Source organism: Carlito syrichta, unplaced genomic scaffold, assembly GCF_000164805.1.
Source record: "Carlito syrichta isolate Samal-C Ts95f unplaced genomic scaffold, Tarsius_syrichta-2.0.1 Scaffold138808, whole genome shotgun sequence".
Lineage (NCBI taxonomy): Eukaryota > Metazoa > Chordata > Mammalia > Primates > Tarsiidae > Carlito > Carlito syrichta.
In genome coordinates this window covers 70,971-88,716 of record NW_007082904.1, presented here as the reverse complement: position 1 = coordinate 88,716, position 17,746 = coordinate 70,971, and the positions used below count along the sequence as shown (strand labels likewise).

General features: G+C 41.1%; 3 protein-coding genes across 3 annotated transcripts; 2 read left to right on the top strand and 1 right to left on the bottom strand.

The window, feature by feature from the left end:
• Positions 1-216: 216 nt before the first annotated feature.
• Positions 217-2,514, top strand: TXNDC17 (thioredoxin domain containing 17). The gene is made up of 4 exons (XM_008049879.1): positions 217-427; positions 940-1,021; positions 1,608-1,683; positions 2,320-2,514. The coding sequence occupies exons 1-4, from the start codon at positions 283-285 to the stop codon at positions 2,386-2,388; spliced, it is 372 nt and encodes a 123-aa protein (XP_008048070.1). The 5' UTR covers positions 217-282; the 3' UTR covers positions 2,389-2,514.
• A 1,545-nt stretch (positions 2,515-4,059) lies between these two features.
• Positions 4,060-10,022, bottom strand: MED31 (mediator complex subunit 31). Its single transcript, XM_008049878.2, has 4 exons — positions 9,896-10,022; positions 8,974-9,051; positions 8,597-8,693; positions 4,060-4,431 (listed from the first exon to the last, which is right to left on the bottom strand). The coding sequence occupies exons 1-4, from the start codon at positions 9,921-9,923 to the stop codon at positions 4,239-4,241; spliced, it is 396 nt and encodes a 131-aa protein (XP_008048069.1). The 5' UTR covers positions 9,924-10,022; the 3' UTR covers positions 4,060-4,238.
• A 393-nt stretch (positions 10,023-10,415) lies between these two features.
• Positions 10,416-16,153, top strand: CUNH17orf100 (chromosome unknown C17orf100 homolog). Its single transcript, XM_008049877.2, has 2 exons — positions 10,416-11,103; positions 15,980-16,153. Exon 1 carries the CDS (start codon positions 10,416-10,418, stop codon positions 10,791-10,793), a length of 378 nt encoding a protein of 125 aa, XP_008048068.1. The 3' UTR covers positions 10,794-11,103; positions 15,980-16,153.
• Positions 16,154-17,746: the final 1,593 nt, after the last annotated feature.

Below are 17,746 nucleotides of genomic sequence, written 5' to 3'. Positions count from 1 at the left end.
AAGGGTCCAGGTGTTGCGGGACGGCAAGTTTTGCAGCCAGTGTCCATTGGCTGGGACCAGATTAAAGCAGAGGCCTGGGTTTGGGAGTGGAGCTAGCACAGAAAGATATGAAAAAGAGAGCTGAAAGGCAGTGCGAACGAGTTATGGCCCTCGGAGGCTCCCGTACACTTAAGCGGCGCTGGCTCCCGCAGACGCTGCCCAGCGCGAGACCACCCGGAAGCAGCTTCGCCCCGCCGCTACCGGAACCGAGGACAACTCCCGCAATCGCAGCACGCTCTCCCGATGGCCCGGTACGAAGAGGTGACCGTGTCCGGCTTTGAGGAGTTCAAGCGGGCAGTGGAGCAGCACAATGGCAAGACCATATTCGCCTATTTTACCGGTTCTAAGGACGCCGAAGGAAAGAGCTGGTGCCCAGACTGTGTGCAGGGTGAGGCCGGGACTCGGGGGCTGCTGCCCAGCGGAAGGTCAAAGCTACTGCCAGAGAGCAGAGTTGAACGGAGGCTGTAGGAGTCTTGGTCCCCTCGTCCTCTATTAAATCTTTCCCTGCCCTGCCAAGAGCGCTTTTTACCACCTGACCCAGGTGATCTTGGGATGTACTTCTTTAAAACTTACCATTTCTCCAGTATGATTAGTGTCTTACGGGATACGTGACTTGGTCTTTCAGTAAGTCAGCAGATTATGTATGCCTTCCACTGTTCTGGGCACTGTGGTGAGGGAGTCGGAGGTGGAGCGAGTTAGAACTTGGACTACTTGGTCCTTACCCTAGAGCGGCTCTGAGACCAGAAAAGAATGCCTGACTTCTGTTGACCTCCTCAGCTGCAGGTTAAAGTCTAAGTACTTACCAAGAGTGGGGGGAGGGGAGAGGGATGCTGTTTATCAGTACCTAGCTGATTGTAGAGATGATGTGTAATCATTTTGTATTAACTTTTTTTTTAAAAGCTGAACCAGTCGTACGAGAGGGGCTGAAGCATATTAGTGAAGGATGTGTGTTCATCTACTGCCAAGTAGGAGAAAAACCTTAGTAAGTGGTAATGTAGTGTATCATACAGACATGCCCTAGACTCCTGCAAACTTACATGGAAATTCCCTGAGGGACTCTCTGATTCTGTGTTCTAGGGCAACTTCTGATAAGTCAAACAATTACAAATTATTAAATACAAATTTTAAATGCCCATTTAAGTAAGGGTAATTCAATGAAGTTGGCCTGGTCCAAGTTCAGAATTTAGCTGGTATTATATATGTATATGTATATACATAAATACTTTTTTTTTCCTTTTCTTCCTTTCTTGAGACTAAGTCATGCCATGTTGCCCAGACTAGTCTCAAACTCCAGGACTCAGGCAATCCTCTCACCTAGGCCTCACAAATTGCTGGGATTACAGGTGTGAGCCTACGCACCCAGCCAACATTTATTTTATATTTCAGTCACACTTTAAGTGAAAACTTTTGCACAGGGTAATTAATAGATTAAGTCATAGTCCTAAAAGTTTTTTAAGTGTTTACAAGAACAATGATTATTAAAACATTATAGGACTATATCAAATATTAAGTAAACTGTGATAAAACAAGTAAATTTATTTCATGAACACTTTTTCTTTTTGGAATAGTTGGAAAGATCCAAATAATGACTTCAGAAAAAACTTGAAAGTAACTGCAGTGCCTACACTACTTAAATGTGGAACAGTAAGTATGTTTTTAACATATGTTGGAGCTGTAATTCATGCTATCGAAACTTTTAACTTGTTCTGGATTCAAATTTGAAAAGATCTTGACATATCATCTTGATCACATGGCTGTTCAGAGTGCTGTTGAGAGTTCATCCCAAGGTTTATTGGCCAATCCCAATAAACTATTGATAATGCAAATATCTAACTATTAAGTTTTTTTCATGTTTTTAAGTCAGTTAAAAAAATACTATAGCCAAAAAGTTGGTTGACTCATAATTCCTTAAAACACTTGCATCAATGGTTGTTTTCTATTTAATCCATAGTTGTGAAAAGAAAGGGCACCTCCTCCAGTTCAGTCAGACCCCTGAGAGTCTAAATTAAAGAGCTGAGGAGAAGGGATAGCACTGGGCTTGCTGGCTCCTGTTTGAGTCTGTGGAGCTTCCTGGTACTTGAGCTTAAGTCTCTTGAGCCAAGTATTTTAGTGATTCCGCTGAAGGCAATTATCTTAACTCTTTCATAAAACTTGTTATACTAGTTAATAAGTTTCTGAATGGCATAATTCCTGTGTTCAAAAATTTATCATTCAAGATAGAACTCATTCCTAATAACATTTTGTAGGAATAGTTAAGATTTGACTGTTCTTCTCTTACAGCCTCAAAAACTGGTAGAATCTGAGTGTCTTCAGGCCAACCTTGTGGAGATGATGTTCTCTGAAGATTAACATTTGATGATGGCAATTGTGTCATGATTTCCTGATTTGTTCTAGTATTTTTAAAAAGCCGTATACTTGCTTTGAATTCATGTTACCAATAAATAAATGATGTTAAAAAATTGGTATATGTCTAAACAACAGAAAGTGCTATTAAAATACTCATAAACCTTTAGTTTCCTTATAATATATGGATATTATAAAGAGATGAGTAAAATACATCTTTGGGAGGAACAGTAAAAGCTCAAAGGAGCCGGGCTCGGTGGCTCAGCCTGTAATCTTATGCCTTTGGGAGGCTGAGGTGAGTGGATTGCCTGAGCCCGCGAGTTCAAGACCCGCCTGGGCAGGCAAGACCTCATCTCTACAATAAAATCAAAAAATTAGCCGGGCGTGGTAGCGCGTGCCTGTAATTCCGGCTACTCAGAAGGCTGAGGCGGAAGGATCGCCAGAGCCCAGCAGGTCGAGGCTGCGGTGGCCGGGAGCGGCCACTGCACTCCAGTCTGGGCGACAGAGTGAGACTCCAACTCAAAAAAAAAAAAAAAAAAGCTCAGAGGAATGTATATTATTGGAGGTGACAGAAATATCTACAAGCCCCTAATACAGCAAATAACTCCCAAATCTCTAAAGGGAGAAGGATCTTTTACCTTAAATTCTAGGAATTTGCAAAGCAACCAATATTCCTGAAACCCATTCCTTTGGCTTTGGAATGTAGAACTTAACAACTGAAGGAAAGCACAGTACATCTAATTCACCCTCTGCTTAATTCAGGCAGTTTTGTTTTACAGCCTTCTCAGTGTGCTTCACTTTGGATGAGACAAGTGGCAGAGAAAGGCTAGACAACACTATAACCTAGTGGTGGGAAGAACTCCAGTCTGAGACAGTCACAGTGATTCTACCACTTACTAGCTGTGTAACCATAGGCAAGTAGCCTAATCTGTCTAAACCTCTGTTCTCTCCTATTAACAAGGATTGTTCTGAGAATAAAATGAGAATTCAAGGAAGAACTTAACAGTACCTGGTTGGTGGTATCTGCCAAATAAATGTTAGCTTTCCCAAATGAGCAGCAAGTATTTGAGGCTCATCTATATTCTAGTCTAAGGTCAGGGGTCCAACCAGTAGTTAATCACTAGTCTTCCTGCCATCCCTAGGTCAGTAACGTAACAGGGATTCTTTCTTAAAGCCATCTTGCAAAGCAGGTGGTAATTATAGGCATGTCCTTCTGGGCAGAATTTAGGACCTTTATGCAGTTTCTGCTCTGTAGTTTAAAGATCACTGATTCCATTTCTCTCACTGCATAGATAAGAAGGGTGGCACATGCCTGTAGTTCCAGCTACTTGGAAGACTGAGGCAAAAGGATTGTCTAAGTCCAGCAAGTCAAGGCTGCGGTAGCCATGAGCATTCCTCTGCACTCCAGCCTGGGTGACAGAGTCAGACTCTGACTCAAAAAAATAAAGGGTAGGAACAACTAATCTGAGTTGGTAGGGTTCCAGGAGATGGACTTGCCCAAGACACAGGTGTATGTCAGGAAGAGAGCTAAGCTTAGAGTTCAGTGTATTTGGTGGCCCTCTCCTACCCCCATGCCCCACTGCCTCCTTTATTTGGTCTAACAAACCTAACTTTTCCAGTCTTATTCAGTTGATTACATTAAATACTTTAAAAATAATAACAAATTCACAAATCAAAGTAGAACAATTCTGGTTTAAAAGAAAGTCTATTAACAATAAAAAGTTAGTTGGAATAAAAAGCACACTAAAGGTTCGAGGTGCTACCACAATAATGGTAGGTAGGAAGAGTTTTTTTTTTGTCTTCACTGTACAATAGAAATACATTATATACATGTCTTAAGAGCCTCATCCAGTTTTTCATTTTCCTGATGTGTTATTTTGCTGTTGCTGCTCTGCCAAGGCTTGTTGAAGGCGCATCCGCTTCCGGGAATAGTGCTGCCAGTGTAGAATTTGCTGTTCATCAATAAACTTTGCACACTGAGCATTCACCAGCTCCTTTCGGAAGTGTTCGTATTGGAGTAGTTCTAACATATGTAAACACTGAGGGTACCTGGGTTTAAGTTTGTAAGTTAAACATCAACATAACTTATGTCAACAATGCCAAATTCTAATTCAGTTATTCTCTTAAAAATGATCTTGTAGCCTACTATTTCTATAACATTAACTTAGTACACTTAGGTGGCATAGGGATTTTCCCTCTGCTTATACAGAAAGGCTAGTCATCTAAAGTCAGCATTGAGCAAATTTTTCAAAAGTGAGAAAATTTAAGTTCAGAAAGATTAAGATAACTTGCCCAAGACCACACAACACAGTAACTGGTAAGAATAAAAATTTGGGGATAAACCATGCTAATTCTAATGGTTTCCAAGATGAAGAACATGAAAATTTTTTATTTTAGTAATTATTTAATTGATAGTTACTGATTTCTTATCAATAGTGATGACAAGTTTCATTTTAAAGTGAGTCATTTTCAAAAAAGGACTATGCACATGTAATATACTCTAGTTTTCCACAAAGATATGGCAATTCTGAAATTATGTATATACTGGGGCCGAGCAAGGCTAAAGAAAGCCAATGGATAAAGAAAGGCAAACTTCTGGCAATCAGAAAAGGAGTTATAGCTAAGAAAAAGGAGAAGGTCAGAATTAATCCTGTGTTTAACTAGAACTAAAAACATCAGTATGTACTCATGGCTTTATATATATAATATATATTATATATATAATATAAAGTATTATACACACACACACATATGTATGTATACACAGGCAGATATAGAATTGGATGTATATGTGTGTGCACGTATACACATACATACATACATACATACATACATACATACATACATATAGTCCCTAGCTTTGTATGCTGAGAGGGCCCAAAAGCAATGTGATACCAGTGAGCACACTTAATGCCCAGACTATGGTTTTCAAATAGCATTTTTCCATAGATCCTTGAAGAAATGGCTAATTCTAGGGCTAGGACAGGGAAAGCACAAGATGAGCCTGGAACATTATGTAGTGCCAGAAAGAAAAGTTCTAAAAACTGATGTTAAAAGTATTCAGGAGCTAATTGAAGGGGCTGCTAATTGAAGGGGCTTCCAATTGCCAAATCTGGAATAATTAGAGCAAGAAAATACATAATTATGATCCTCAGAATAAAAATAAGAGTCCAAAAGCCCATACAAATGTACATTTATTTAACTAAACAGTAAATTGTGACTTTTTATATCATGTACCAAGAAAGTCTGTGTCATGGTCATGAAAAAAAAAAGCTCAGATTAAAGGAGACTAAGAAGACATAACAACAAAAGCAACATAAGAGCCTAGACTGGAACTGTATACAAGACACACAGTGGGACAATTGGCAAAATTTGGATGACATCTGTAGATTAGAGAATAGTTTAATATGAATGATCTGATTTTGATCATTGTACTGTGACTATATATATCAAGATGTTAACATTTAGAATATCTGATTCAATAGGTCTGGACTGGGGCCTGAGCTCTGAATTTCTAACAAGCTCGCAAATGATACCAACAAAGCAAATCTGAAAAACACATAGATTAGCAGGGCCAGATACCAAGCTGTCCTTCCTATATAGTAAAGGTTTGCTATCTACACTCTAAAATACACAGTTGCTATAACTGTTGGCAGCTTAGCCTGCAATGCTCTATTCACACCTGTTCTTGCAAATCCCTTTTCATGCCAGCATCAGTAGTTAAAAAGACCAAGGTGTGAGTACCAGCTGGGTGGTCTTGAACAAGGCACTTAACCTTGCTAACGTTCAGTTTCTTCAACTGTAAAATAAATTGAGACAACCAAGAGAATAATATCCAGTAGCATTTAGTCAATAACTACAATTTAGATATGCAGTGAACATTTATCATATCAAACTTTGTAGAAGCCAATGCTCAGAATACATTAGATGGCAATAAGGAATTATATTGTTCAATAGACAATCAAGTCAACATGACAAAACAGAAGAGGTAAAAAGGGAAATCCTGCATTTAGTATTTTTAAAAATAAATAAGATATGAATGGAGGACTCAATTAGCTGCACTAATGAAAATAAGAACTGAAAGATTTTAGTTTAAATAAAGCTCCCAGCAAGTCAACAATGTGATCCCCCTAGCTCCCCCACAAAAAAGTAAAGTTAAATTAACAGAAGTATACTAGTTGAATAAATAAAAGTATTTAAGTATATACATACAAGTATATATACATTATACTCAAAGAAAAGACTTTTGCCTCATTGTACCCTGACCACATCTGAAGGCCTATGTTTAGTTCTTGGTGGAACTGCATAAGGTACAACTGCCAAATATACAGGGTACCTGAACTCATGAGAAGTCTAGAACACTTAAGCGCTAGCTGAAGGAATCTGCTCTCAGCTCCAGTCAGTTGTTGGCTTGGGAGAATGAAGGCAGACCTGGGATTACCAGATCTTCCAGATTTTAAACAGTAGTTAGAAATCTGCATTGCTATATAAAACTTTCTGATCTTTAGATGTTGGCAACTACTTAAAAAAAAAAAACACCTAAAACTAAAACTTTGTGTAGACTGAATAAAATATCAACAGGGGTTAATTTGCAACCTCTCTTGAATTTAAATATCTGAAAGATGGTTGACCTCAAGAGGGCATAGACTGTTTCTGGATTAATCCAGGGACCAACAGGTTAAAGCTACAAGGAGGTATATCACAATATAAAGAAGAACTAACATCTGGCTAACAATGGAATCAGCTGTCCCTGATGAAGTAACATGTGTTCACTGGAAACCTCTAGAGTGTAGATGACCATCACTAAGCAACATTGTGGGTAAGACTGAATTTGATGGTGGCTAAGGCTTCCAATACTGAGCCTATAAATCTACATACATAAGACACAAGTCACTACCTGACTTTTTAAAGTCTTTTTTCTGGATTATTAAATGAATAAACGGTTGTTTATAAAAAAGTCAGTATGAGTGCAAAGGGTCCTGCAGACAGCACAAGACTGTATTGATTCATAAGTCCATTGTTATTGGACATAGATCAGAAAAGTAGCTTAAATAACACGTTTGAAACATTTTCCTCTCAAACTATTGTTTTTAAAAAAGGTTCATTTTTGCTTTCTGACTACCTGGTTAAAACAAAGCAGAGGTGTAATTTCAAGGTTTATTTTTTACCATTTAAAGGTAATAGGGGCCGGGAGTAGTGCCTCATGCCTATAATCCCAGCACTTTGGGAGGCCGAGGTGTGAGAGGATTGCCTGAGTCCAAGGGTTCGAGAACAGCCTTGGCAACTTGGTGAGACTTCATCTCTACAATAAATCAAAAAATTAGCTGGGCGTGGTGGCACGTGCCTATAGTTCCAGTTACTTGGAAGGCTGAGGCAGAAGGATCACCTGAGCCCAGCAGGTCAAGGCTATAGTGGCTGTGAGCGTGCCACTGCATTCCAGCCTGGGCGACAGAGTGAGTCTCCAACTCAAAAAATAAAAATTTTTTTAAAAAGGCAATAGGCTTGTAGTTATAATATACTTCCTGCAATTTAGTAAGTCTTCATATGAAAGTGTCTGTTTAACAACCTGAATGGCAAATTTTATACATCTATCTATATCTATATTTTTTTTTAATGAGTTATAGGATGTGAAGTATTTAACACAGTCCTTGGTACTTAAGAGGCCTTAAAAAAGACAGCAATATATGACTCAGATAAAGTTACTTCCTCCAGAAAACCCCAGAAACACCTTCCTCACAAGTATCTCCTTTCTGGGTTCTTTAACGTTCAGCCCATAGCTAAATTGCTACATTTATAGATGGTGAGTTCCTTGGTATCAGAAACCGGGTGAAATGGTACGGAGTGGTAAAAGACAAGGTCAGACAAGACAGAGCTGGATTATATAGAACTTTAGCCCTCAGAAGAGACTGGATTTTATTTTGTAAGGAATAGAAAGCCACTGAAAAGTTTTAAGCAAGAAAGTAAAGTTTTCTGATTTACATTTTAAGAGATGAAGTTAGCCTCTGTTTAGGAAGTTGTTTCGCTCTGGTTTGGGGTGGGACAGAAGGGAGGAAGGTAATAGTGGAAGTAGAGATAACCAGTCAGTAGATTACTGCAATAATAAGTCAGAGAGGAAGGCGTTTTGTAAATGTGAAATGAAGAAGTCTGTTAAATATCACTGTTTTGGATTATAATAAAATATACACATACTAAAGATTATAAAAATTAAACTTACTTTAGATACTTGGCATATTCTGGTTCTTTCCAATAAAGTAAGTACTTAAGGTAATTAACAAAAGCTTTGTCTTTGAAGTAACCTCTTTGGGCAAGAACTGAAAGGCATAAAAAAAAAAAACCAAAAAACCTGTAGGTCAAACCAATCCTTAAAATATGATTTGTGACCCCTAACATAAAGAATTACTTACATTAACATCCCCACCACCAACACACACTGAATTCAAAACACAAGTCCCAGTTTGCTCAATTATATCTATATATCAGCATAAGTGTAATTCCATTCAACTGAGAATGTGTATATTATTTTGAATTGTTAAGTCTTCCGTCATAAATCATTAACAGCTACTCGATTCAATGAAGTGCTTAACAACTTACAATTAAGGTAATTTGGGTTGGCTAAACACTGCACAAATTCCAACTCCAACTGAAATCGAAGTCGATTTCCAGCATCATCTAGAAGACAGCAAAAATCATCCAAAATAAAGGTCACTATATATAATACTGACTTGTAGTAAGGAAACAATAATAAAGAAACTTGACTAATGCTGAGATACACTTCTGTATAAAGGGCATGTGATGGTCTTCCTAAACTGGGAGTGACAGGAGATAAAACTTACTTAGAAATTTAAGAAAAGTGGAGCCCTGATTAAAATGTCCTTAAAGTTAAAGAGAAATCATCAAAGAAAACAGCAACACAAACGGAGCTGGATACTTACCAATTGTGGGTAACTATGTAGGAGTTTTAAGTGATTACTGAGGTAGGTTGTAAAAACTGTTATTCCCCTATTTTAACAATGCGTTGTAACAACAATTGTTAACAGTGATTTAGCTTCGCAAAAGCGAAGTGCTAAATCAATCAGGAAAAATTTCAGTATGCAAGCTGAAAAAGAGATTACGAAAAACGTAAAAGATCATGGAGTGTGTATACAGAAGCACTAGTGGCAGAATGCAAGTTTGTCGACCATTTCAAACTTACACAAGCTCATGTGAGAAGCACAAAACCAATCAAGGAGGAGAAGGTTTAAGATCCAAGTCCTGTCCCTTAGTATCGACCACGCTGGGAAGCCGGTGGGGTCGGTGTCTGAATGGCAAGTGGAGTGATGTGCGAACAAACCAAATTATGAAAAGAAGCTGACTACCTTCGTCTTTCCAGACGCTACAAAAACCTCTTCCCCTCCCAGTTCGAATACTAACCCTGCCGAGTTAGGCCTGAAAGGAGGTCCCGGAGAAGAGGAAGAAGGGTCTGGGCCGAGGACAGTTCTATCCGTGAAGACTCGAGGCTCAGAGCGCTACTCACCTGTCTCCATAGCGACGGCAGCGGCCATAACAAGTAAAGACACTAAACTGCCACCACCCCGACAGAGGAACCGCCCGGAGTGGCGGGGAGGTTCAGGAAGCCACTTCTTCCCCTTCCGGTCCCGGGGCAGTGTGGGATACGGGGCGGGCACAGCCGCGCTTGGAGGACGGTGGCTCCGCCCATCCCGGGGTCCGCCCAGGACAGCCCGGTTCCGCCCGCGCTGGCTCTCCAACTGCGAGGGGGCGGCGCCCGAGCCGTGGGAACGCCTGAGGGGGGCTGGCCCAGAGTTGTGAGGGGCATTTCAACCTTCAAAGGACTACGGTACTTCCACGTCATCGTGTCGCGGTGCTATAGCTTGTGACAGTATCGTAGTTTTCTGCTCCTGTGCCCGCAGTGACGTAACACGCTATTGTGACGTCATTTCTTAACCTGTGTCGTGACCTAGGGAAGCGTGACTCAGGAGGACCATTGGGCTGTGAGGTCTCCGGAGACCTCATTATTTACTCCTTACACCCGCAGAATGGCCTCACCCCTAAGGGGCAAACCCTCATCGCCCCGAGTGGAGACTACTCGCTACACGGAGACATCGACGATCCGCGTGGAGACATCGAACCACCGCGTGGAGACGTCCTCTCGGCAGGTGCGAACGTCTTCCCGGCAGGTGGAGACCTCCCGATGCCGCAGCGAGGGGCCCTCCCTCTCCCCTTCTGGGAAGCGGCTTCCTCGGGTCCTCGAGGTGACATCCCAGCACGTGGAAACGTCCTCACAGTGCACGGAAACGTCCTCCCACCACGTCAAGGCCTCGTCCCTGCGGCTGGAGACGTCTCTGCATCGCATGGAAAGCCCGGCCCGCCGAGACAGGTCGGCTGCCCGCCAGAACGTAAAAGCGGCCCGATGAAATGCTTCCCAGAGGCCACTAAAGGGCCATGGCCGTTAGCCAGGGCAGAATTGCCTCCAGTTGCCAGCCAGCCAGCTGCCAGATGGACCGATCATTTTTGGTTTCGTGGAAACAGCCCATAAATCAATGTAAGAAATAGCCAAGCTGCGGTTTCTGAATTCAGACGTATTGACCATGCTGCACCTTGGACCATTCTGCATTTGACCCAGTTAATTATTTTAACTTGAAGCCAGCACAAAAGGGTTTCACGCCCATGATACTATATGAATTGGATTGTTGAACAAAAAGGCTGTTTGAGCCTCTAAGCCAGGTGAGTTTGGGATCTGTAACCCCCAAAGACCTTTACCCCTTGAAACTTAGAAACAAAGACCCAACTGAAATCATGACCCGTGTAATGATTATATGCCTGCGAAAAACCTGAGGGGCAAGAAACAGACTCTCATGAATTATTAATTGGCCTTTGTTTATGTTTCAAAATAATCATGTATTTCCTTTATGCTAACCACTTTTTAACATGGGTCAGATGTAGTTAAAAATGAAGGCAAATCTATCAACAATCAAAAATAACCTTGGAATGGAAAGTGGGAGGAGGTCATTAAAACCTGACCTGAGGTTTGAGGAAGGTGGAGGAGAGTAATATTTATTGAGCAACTACTATGTGCCAGGCACTACAGATGCTCCTCAATTTACAATGGGATTATGTCCCAATAAACCCATTGTGAGGTTAAAATATCATAAATTGAAATGCAGTTAGCCTACTGAACATCATAGCTTAGCCTAACCTACCTTAAATGTGCTCAGAACACTTGTTGTTAGTCTACATTTGGGCAAAATTACAGTTAGGCACAAAACCTATTTTATAATAAAGTTTTGGCCAGGCAAGGTGGCTTATGCCTGTAATCCTAGCACTTTGGGAGGCTGAAGTGGGAGGGTCACTTAAAGCCAGAAGTTAAAAACCAGTAGGCAACACAGACCCCCGTCTCTAAAAAAGCTTTTTTAAGTTAGCCAGACATGGTGGCATACACCTGTAGTCCCAGTTACTCAGGAGGCTGAGGCAGAAGGATCTATGTGTTGAATATCTCATGTAATTTATTGAATACTGAACAGAATGATAGGGTACTCAAAGTAGTTTCTACTGCATGTGTGTTGCTTTTGCACCATTGTAAAGTAGAAAAATTATATATTGAATCATCACATGTTAGAGATGATCTGTATTCTGAGCACTTGGGCTATAGTGTTGAAAAAGGCAAAGTCCCAGCTCTGGTGGAGCTTACATTCTGGCAAAAAGGCAGACAACAGATGACAAAACAAAAGTTTTCTGTTGTGATTGCCCTTTGAAGGAAACTAGTGGATAATGTGATAGAGAATGGAAGTAAGGGGCTTCTTACGATAAAATGGTCAGGGAAGACCTTGCTTACTAAGTAGCATTGATCTGAGATATGTGTGGGTGAAGAGTGGTAATCCAGACAGATGTAGGGAGACTGCATTCTAGGCAGAAGAAATAGGAAGTACAAAAAGTGGATGGGAACAAGCTTTGGTTTTTTGTTGTTTTTGTTTGGTTTGGTTTGATTTTTGTGTGTGTCTTTGTTTTTTTTTGTTTTTGTTTTAGTTTTCTGTTTTTTGGAACAAGCTTTGAATGTTCAGGAAATAGAAGGAAGACCAGTGTGGCTGGAGTAAGTGCAAGAGAGGCACTACATGGAAGTAGTATGGAAGACAGAAGGTTAAAAGTAGGCGGGGCAAGTTCATAAGACGGTCTTGTAAATCACAGGAGCTTGGGATTTATCCTAAGCTCAATAGGAACATTGGAGGGTTTTCAGCAGAGAATGACATGATGCAGTTTACTTTTTTTTGTTGAAGTCTCACTGTCGCCCAGACTGGAGTGCAGTGGCCGCTCCCGGCCACCGCAGCCTCGACCTGCTGGGCTGCGGCGATCCTTCCGCCTCAGCCTTCCAAGTAGCTGGGATTACAGGCAGATGCTACCATGCCTGGCTAATCTTTTTGATTTATTGTAGAGATGAGGTCTCGCCTGCCCAGGCGGGTCTCAAACCCGCGGGCTCAGGCAATCCATTCACCTCAGCCTCCCAAAGGCGCGTGATTACAGGCTGAGCCACCAAGCCCAGCTGCAGTTTACATTTTAAAAATATCCTTCTGGCTTCTGTGTGGCTCTCAACTGAGTGTGATTTTTGTCCCCTAAAAGGATATTTGGCAATGTCTTCAGACATTTTTGTTTGGCAGGGGAATGGGGAGGGCACAGAAGTTTTGCTACTGGCATTTAGTGAGCAGAGGCCAGGGATGCCATTAAGCGTCTACAGCACACAAGTGAGCACCTCATCCTCCGCCAACAACAAAGAATCCTTGGGCCCAAAATGTCAGTAGCGCCAAGGTTTAGAAGATTCCAGCAGCTTGGAAAGCTAGAGCATGGTCTGTTGAGGAAGTGCCCGACTTCAGCATAGCAGGATTGTGAAGAGGCCTAAGGGTTAGAGGTAGTGACCCCTGGTAAATAGCAGGGCAGCAGCTCTCAGAGGAAAGAGATATGTTGCCGCTTGAGAAGCCTTCCCTTCCTGCTTTCAATAATTTGTGTGATTTTACCCCGGGGACGAAAGGGGTAAATCTAACTATCTGTCTGCATCCCTGATTGTGTGGGATCTTATTGTGAGTTAGAGTACTTGCTATTTTCAGACATTCTGTGGAGTCACCACCCTCATTACTTCATTTAATTACAGGGGACTGCACTGGGCTGTCCCCTAGAATAGGGACTTAGGCCAGGAGAAATGTTAAAACCCCAGAGGCTACCCTAATACTTCTGCTGCCTCATAAAACTCCTGCTCTAATCTAATAATTAACCTTTGGAATTTTAGTCTTTGGCAAGCTTACCAATTCATTTTAACATAACAGACTGCACGTATTAATACAAACACTCCCTTAATTAGTGTTTTTAAAATGAACAAGTAGTTCTTTTTAACAATGTATTCTTATTAATTTTTTGTGACAAAAGTAATATATGCTTAATGTAACGAGTGAAATAATTCAAAGATATGTAAGAAAAAAATTAATAACATCATTAATTCTTTCTATTTCTTCCCTGTGGAAATAACTAACATCAGCAACTTGGTATATATCTTTCCAGACCTTTCTCCATTAACTGCTTCTACTCCCCTTCTTAATAGTGCCTGGAAGACTGGTTTGAACATTACTCTGAAAAAGTCAAACCCCTGGTTTCTTGATGATTGATTCTCTAGCATGGATATAAGAGCCTGGTAGCTTCTTCTTTTTGTTGTTATTCTTGTTTCATAAGAGAAGTTTTGCCTTCGTTTCCTCTTCCCAATTCATGTTTCAAAACTGAAATCCAAAGAGACACACACAGAGCAAGAGAATGTCAAAAAAAAAAAAAGGCAAGAGACATGAAGAAAAGAGCTATGACAAGATATTTGCCATACATTCTGTTGTACCCATCAGATTCCACAGCTTTAAAGTCATGCTCTCTGTTAAAGAAAATTGTCATAATTGCTAGTGTACCTGCTGCATGTTATAAGTATGTTACCCATCCTGTGTGTTATTGTCCTCTCTTGGAAGCTCTAAAGGAACACGGTGCTGTTGTACCTGTGACATGTTATATAATGCTGAGCATATATGTACAATAATGAGTGTACAATAATGTGTGTGTACAATAATGAGTGAAGAGCAATGCTATTCCTCCATTCCCAGCCAAGAGAGCCTTAAATGACTCCATATAATAATCCCTTGTATTTATTGCTCTAGGTAATAGTTGTGACATACCTTCAAGTGAGTTTGAAAAACTAAATTAAAAAAAAGAAAAAAGAAAAACTAAATAAAATCCTTGTGAGGAACAAGTCACTAAATCTCATTCTCCTCACAATCCTCTCATTTATATATAGACTGAGGGCAGCTTACAAAATTCGTCATCTATATGTCCTGTTCAATGTGTTAAAAATACTGGAAAGAATGCCATTGACAGAATAAGCCTTCCCCAGACCACACAAGCCATGGGAAGAACCAAGCAAGGAATTTGGCTCAAGTCCTCATCTAGATTTTCCGGAATTCTTGTTCCTCCATTCTTTCTGTTGCCGCCATCCTGGCATGGTTAGTACAAGTATCCAAGTCCTTGATACTTGACCCACCTTCTTCTGGGTTGAGTCATCTTTACCTCAGCTTCTCTAATCAACAGCCTAAACTCTTTCCATCCTAAGTATCACCCTCTGTGGTTAGAACTGCATGACTGCAGATAACAGAAAACCTGATCCAAAGAGCCTGAAACAAGTAGGAGTTTGTCTCACACAAGAAGTCTGAGGGTATATCAGAGTAAAAGCACCTTGCCAGTCACATGGCTTTGGCCTACCTGTAACGGTACTGCCCCTGCCAGTCTACCAGAATGGCAAATATTTCACCAGTGGAAACATGTATATTTAGTGCCAATGGCCTATCCACATTCCTCTTTTAAAAGACTAGGAGAACCAGGTGCGGTGACTCATGCCTATAATCCCAGCACTTTGGGAGGCCGAGGTGAGAGGATTGCCTGAGCCCGTGAGTTCGAGGCCTACCTGGGCAACTTGGAAATACCTCATCTCTACAATAAATTAAAAGAAAAAAAAAATTAGCCGGGCATGGTGGCACATGCCTGTAGTTCCAGCTACTTGGAAGGCTGAGGCAGAAGGATCACCTGAGCCCAGCAGTTCGAGGCTGCAAGTGACCAAGAGCATGCCATTGCTCTCCAACCTGGATGGCAGAGTGAGAATCCAACTCAAAACAAAAAACAAAAAAAAAAACTAGGAGAGAGAGGTTAAGTAGTAATTAAGTTGCTCCTTGGTGTGCATTCACTGATCAGATTCCTTTACCAGATTCAAGGCCACTTCACTACATTCCTAGTGCCTGTGAACTTTTTTAGGGCTTACAAAAATGATTGAGGTCTGAAAAATTTATTGTCTTCAAAATACAAAAAGAAAGCAAAATTGAATTTAGTAAGTGATATAGTTTAGATATTTGTCCCTTCCAAATCTCATGTTGAAATTTGATCCACAGTGTTGGAGGTGGGGCCTAGTGGGAAGTGTTTGGGTCGTGGCATGGTGACCTGGTGTCATTTTTATGAAATTGAGTGAATTCTCACTCTTAGTTCCCTTGAGAAATGACTGTTGAAAAGAATCTGGCACCTCCTTCCTCTCTTGCTCTAGGTAATAGTTGTGACTCCCTCTCGCCCTGTGATGCCTTTTCCCCTTTGCCTTTCATCATGAGTGGAAGCTTCCTGAAGTCCTCACCAGAAGCAGATGCCAGCATCTTGCACCATGCTTTCTGTACAGCCTGCAGAACTCTACACCAAATAAACCCCTTTTCAAACTTCAAAATAAGTTATCCAGCCTCAAGTGTTCCTTTATAGCAATGCAAAATAGACTAAGACAGTCCCCAGTGTGGATAAATTGTAATATGCATCATAGAATATGAATCCGTATCTTCAAAAGTAAGAAGGACCTAGGAAGGCTTAAAATGACTCTGCCAAGGTGTCAATATACTGATATCTGGGCTCTGATGAGATTGTAGAGTGGGGCCTTCTCTCCAAAAAGCCATAAGACTAATAGCACAGCATTTGGCCAGGAGTGGCTTAACACAGCGCCTTTCTTCCCATTGACTGAGAAACTGACGCACTGTGATTATTGGGTAGCCTCAGAAGAGTGAACTCACCTCTGTGGGCCTCATTTCCCCATTGTCAAATTAGGTGTTTGGACAAACCTCTAAATCTGTGATTCCCAAAGTGAGAAATGCAGATCACTGCTGGTGTACAAGGTGACGTTAAGTGGTATAGAAACACTTTTTTGTTTTGATATTTTAGTGTCCACTGAGAAAAAATACAACTAGCCCTAAAACTTGTCATACCACCATTAGTGTACTTAGGATATATTGGACATTTAAAAATGTGTAAGTGAATTGATTTTAAGATCATCGAATTCCATAAACAATTGGCCTTGCATGTGGCTAAAGGTTCAAAAGTGGTATACCCTGACTGAAGTTTGGAAGACTAGTGTACTAATTTAGTACACTAAATTCATGTTTTCAAATTCCAGAAAACCTGGGAGTGTGACATCGGATTATTAGACTGCAACCGGAATTTTTATTATTAATTAAATAAAATCTAAAAATATAGAAAATATCAGAGTACTAACATCTAGTAAAGGTAAAAATTATTTTGTGAAACTTTTGTGTTTAGAATCACAGTGTAAAATATATTTCTTATTGGAGGAAAGGTCTCTCCCCAATAGTGCCCTCTCTGAGTCTGTGACTATCTGTAAGTTTGTGCCATAACAAACAGTGGACAGCAGAGGTCAGACAATCCCCACCTCGCAGCAAAGACTGAACTTTGGAGGAGCAGAAACCAAAAGGGAATGTCAAGCAGGCCAGAAGCCAGCCAGGCAAGTCTTCTGAGAGAGACAGCACAAGCACCTGGTCCCAGCAGACATCGTGGCACTCTCCACATAGGGTTACTGCAGACACTTTCCAAGCTCCATCCCCAGGCTGGATTCTTCTCTTTAGATATTTCTAAACCACCCTGGGAAGCTTCAGGTATCTCATTTTCCTCACACCAAGGTCCTGTTCTTCAGGATTGGGCCCTAACCCTGTTCATCTTAGAAAATCAAACCATTGTCATGTGACATGGCCATGTTGACTCATGGAGAACAGGAGAGTTCTGAAGGGATGTTCCAACATTCCCTTCCAACAGGATCTCTGATGTCTAAGAGCAGTGAACACACACCGAACACTCACTCTCCCCGGGCACTGATGTACACTAATCATTGTCGCTCACCCCTGACCAGCAGGAAGGAGGCAACAACAACGTGTTCTTCTCAAAGTGGTTTATTCAGCCTTTACACCATGCCAGCTTCTTCTCTTCTTCTTCTAGCTTCTTCTCTTTTTCTTCCCCGTTGTCCCGTACTTATATCCCTTGGTCT

Excerpts from the sequence above, each read along its gene's own strand:
- CUNH17orf100 (XM_008049877.2), top strand. The coding sequence starts at position 10,416 with ATGGCCTCACCCCTAAGGGGCAAACCCTCATCGCCCCGAGTGGAGACT.
- MED31 (XM_008049878.2), bottom strand. The coding sequence starts at position 9,923 with ATGGCCGCTGCCGTCGCTATGGAGACAG. Across the intron at positions 9,052-9,895 it reads TGCCGTCGCTATGGAGACAG|ATGATGCTGGAAATCGACTT; the intron begins GTGAGTAGCGCT and ends GCTGTCTTCTAG. Across the intron at positions 4,432-8,596 it reads GAATATGCCAAGTATCTAAA|GTACCCTCAGTGTTTACATA; the intron begins GTAAGTTTAATT and ends ACTTAAACCCAG.
- TXNDC17 (XM_008049879.1), top strand. The coding sequence starts at position 283 with ATGGCCCGGTACGAAGAGGTGACCGTGTCCGGCTTTGAGGAGTTCAAG. Across the intron at positions 428-939 it reads GTGCCCAGACTGTGTGCAGG|CTGAACCAGTCGTACGAGAG; the intron begins GTGAGGCCGGGA and ends TTTTTTTAAAAG. Across the intron at positions 1,022-1,607 it reads CAAGTAGGAGAAAAACCTTA|TTGGAAAGATCCAAATAATG; the intron begins GTAAGTGGTAAT and ends TTTTTGGAATAG.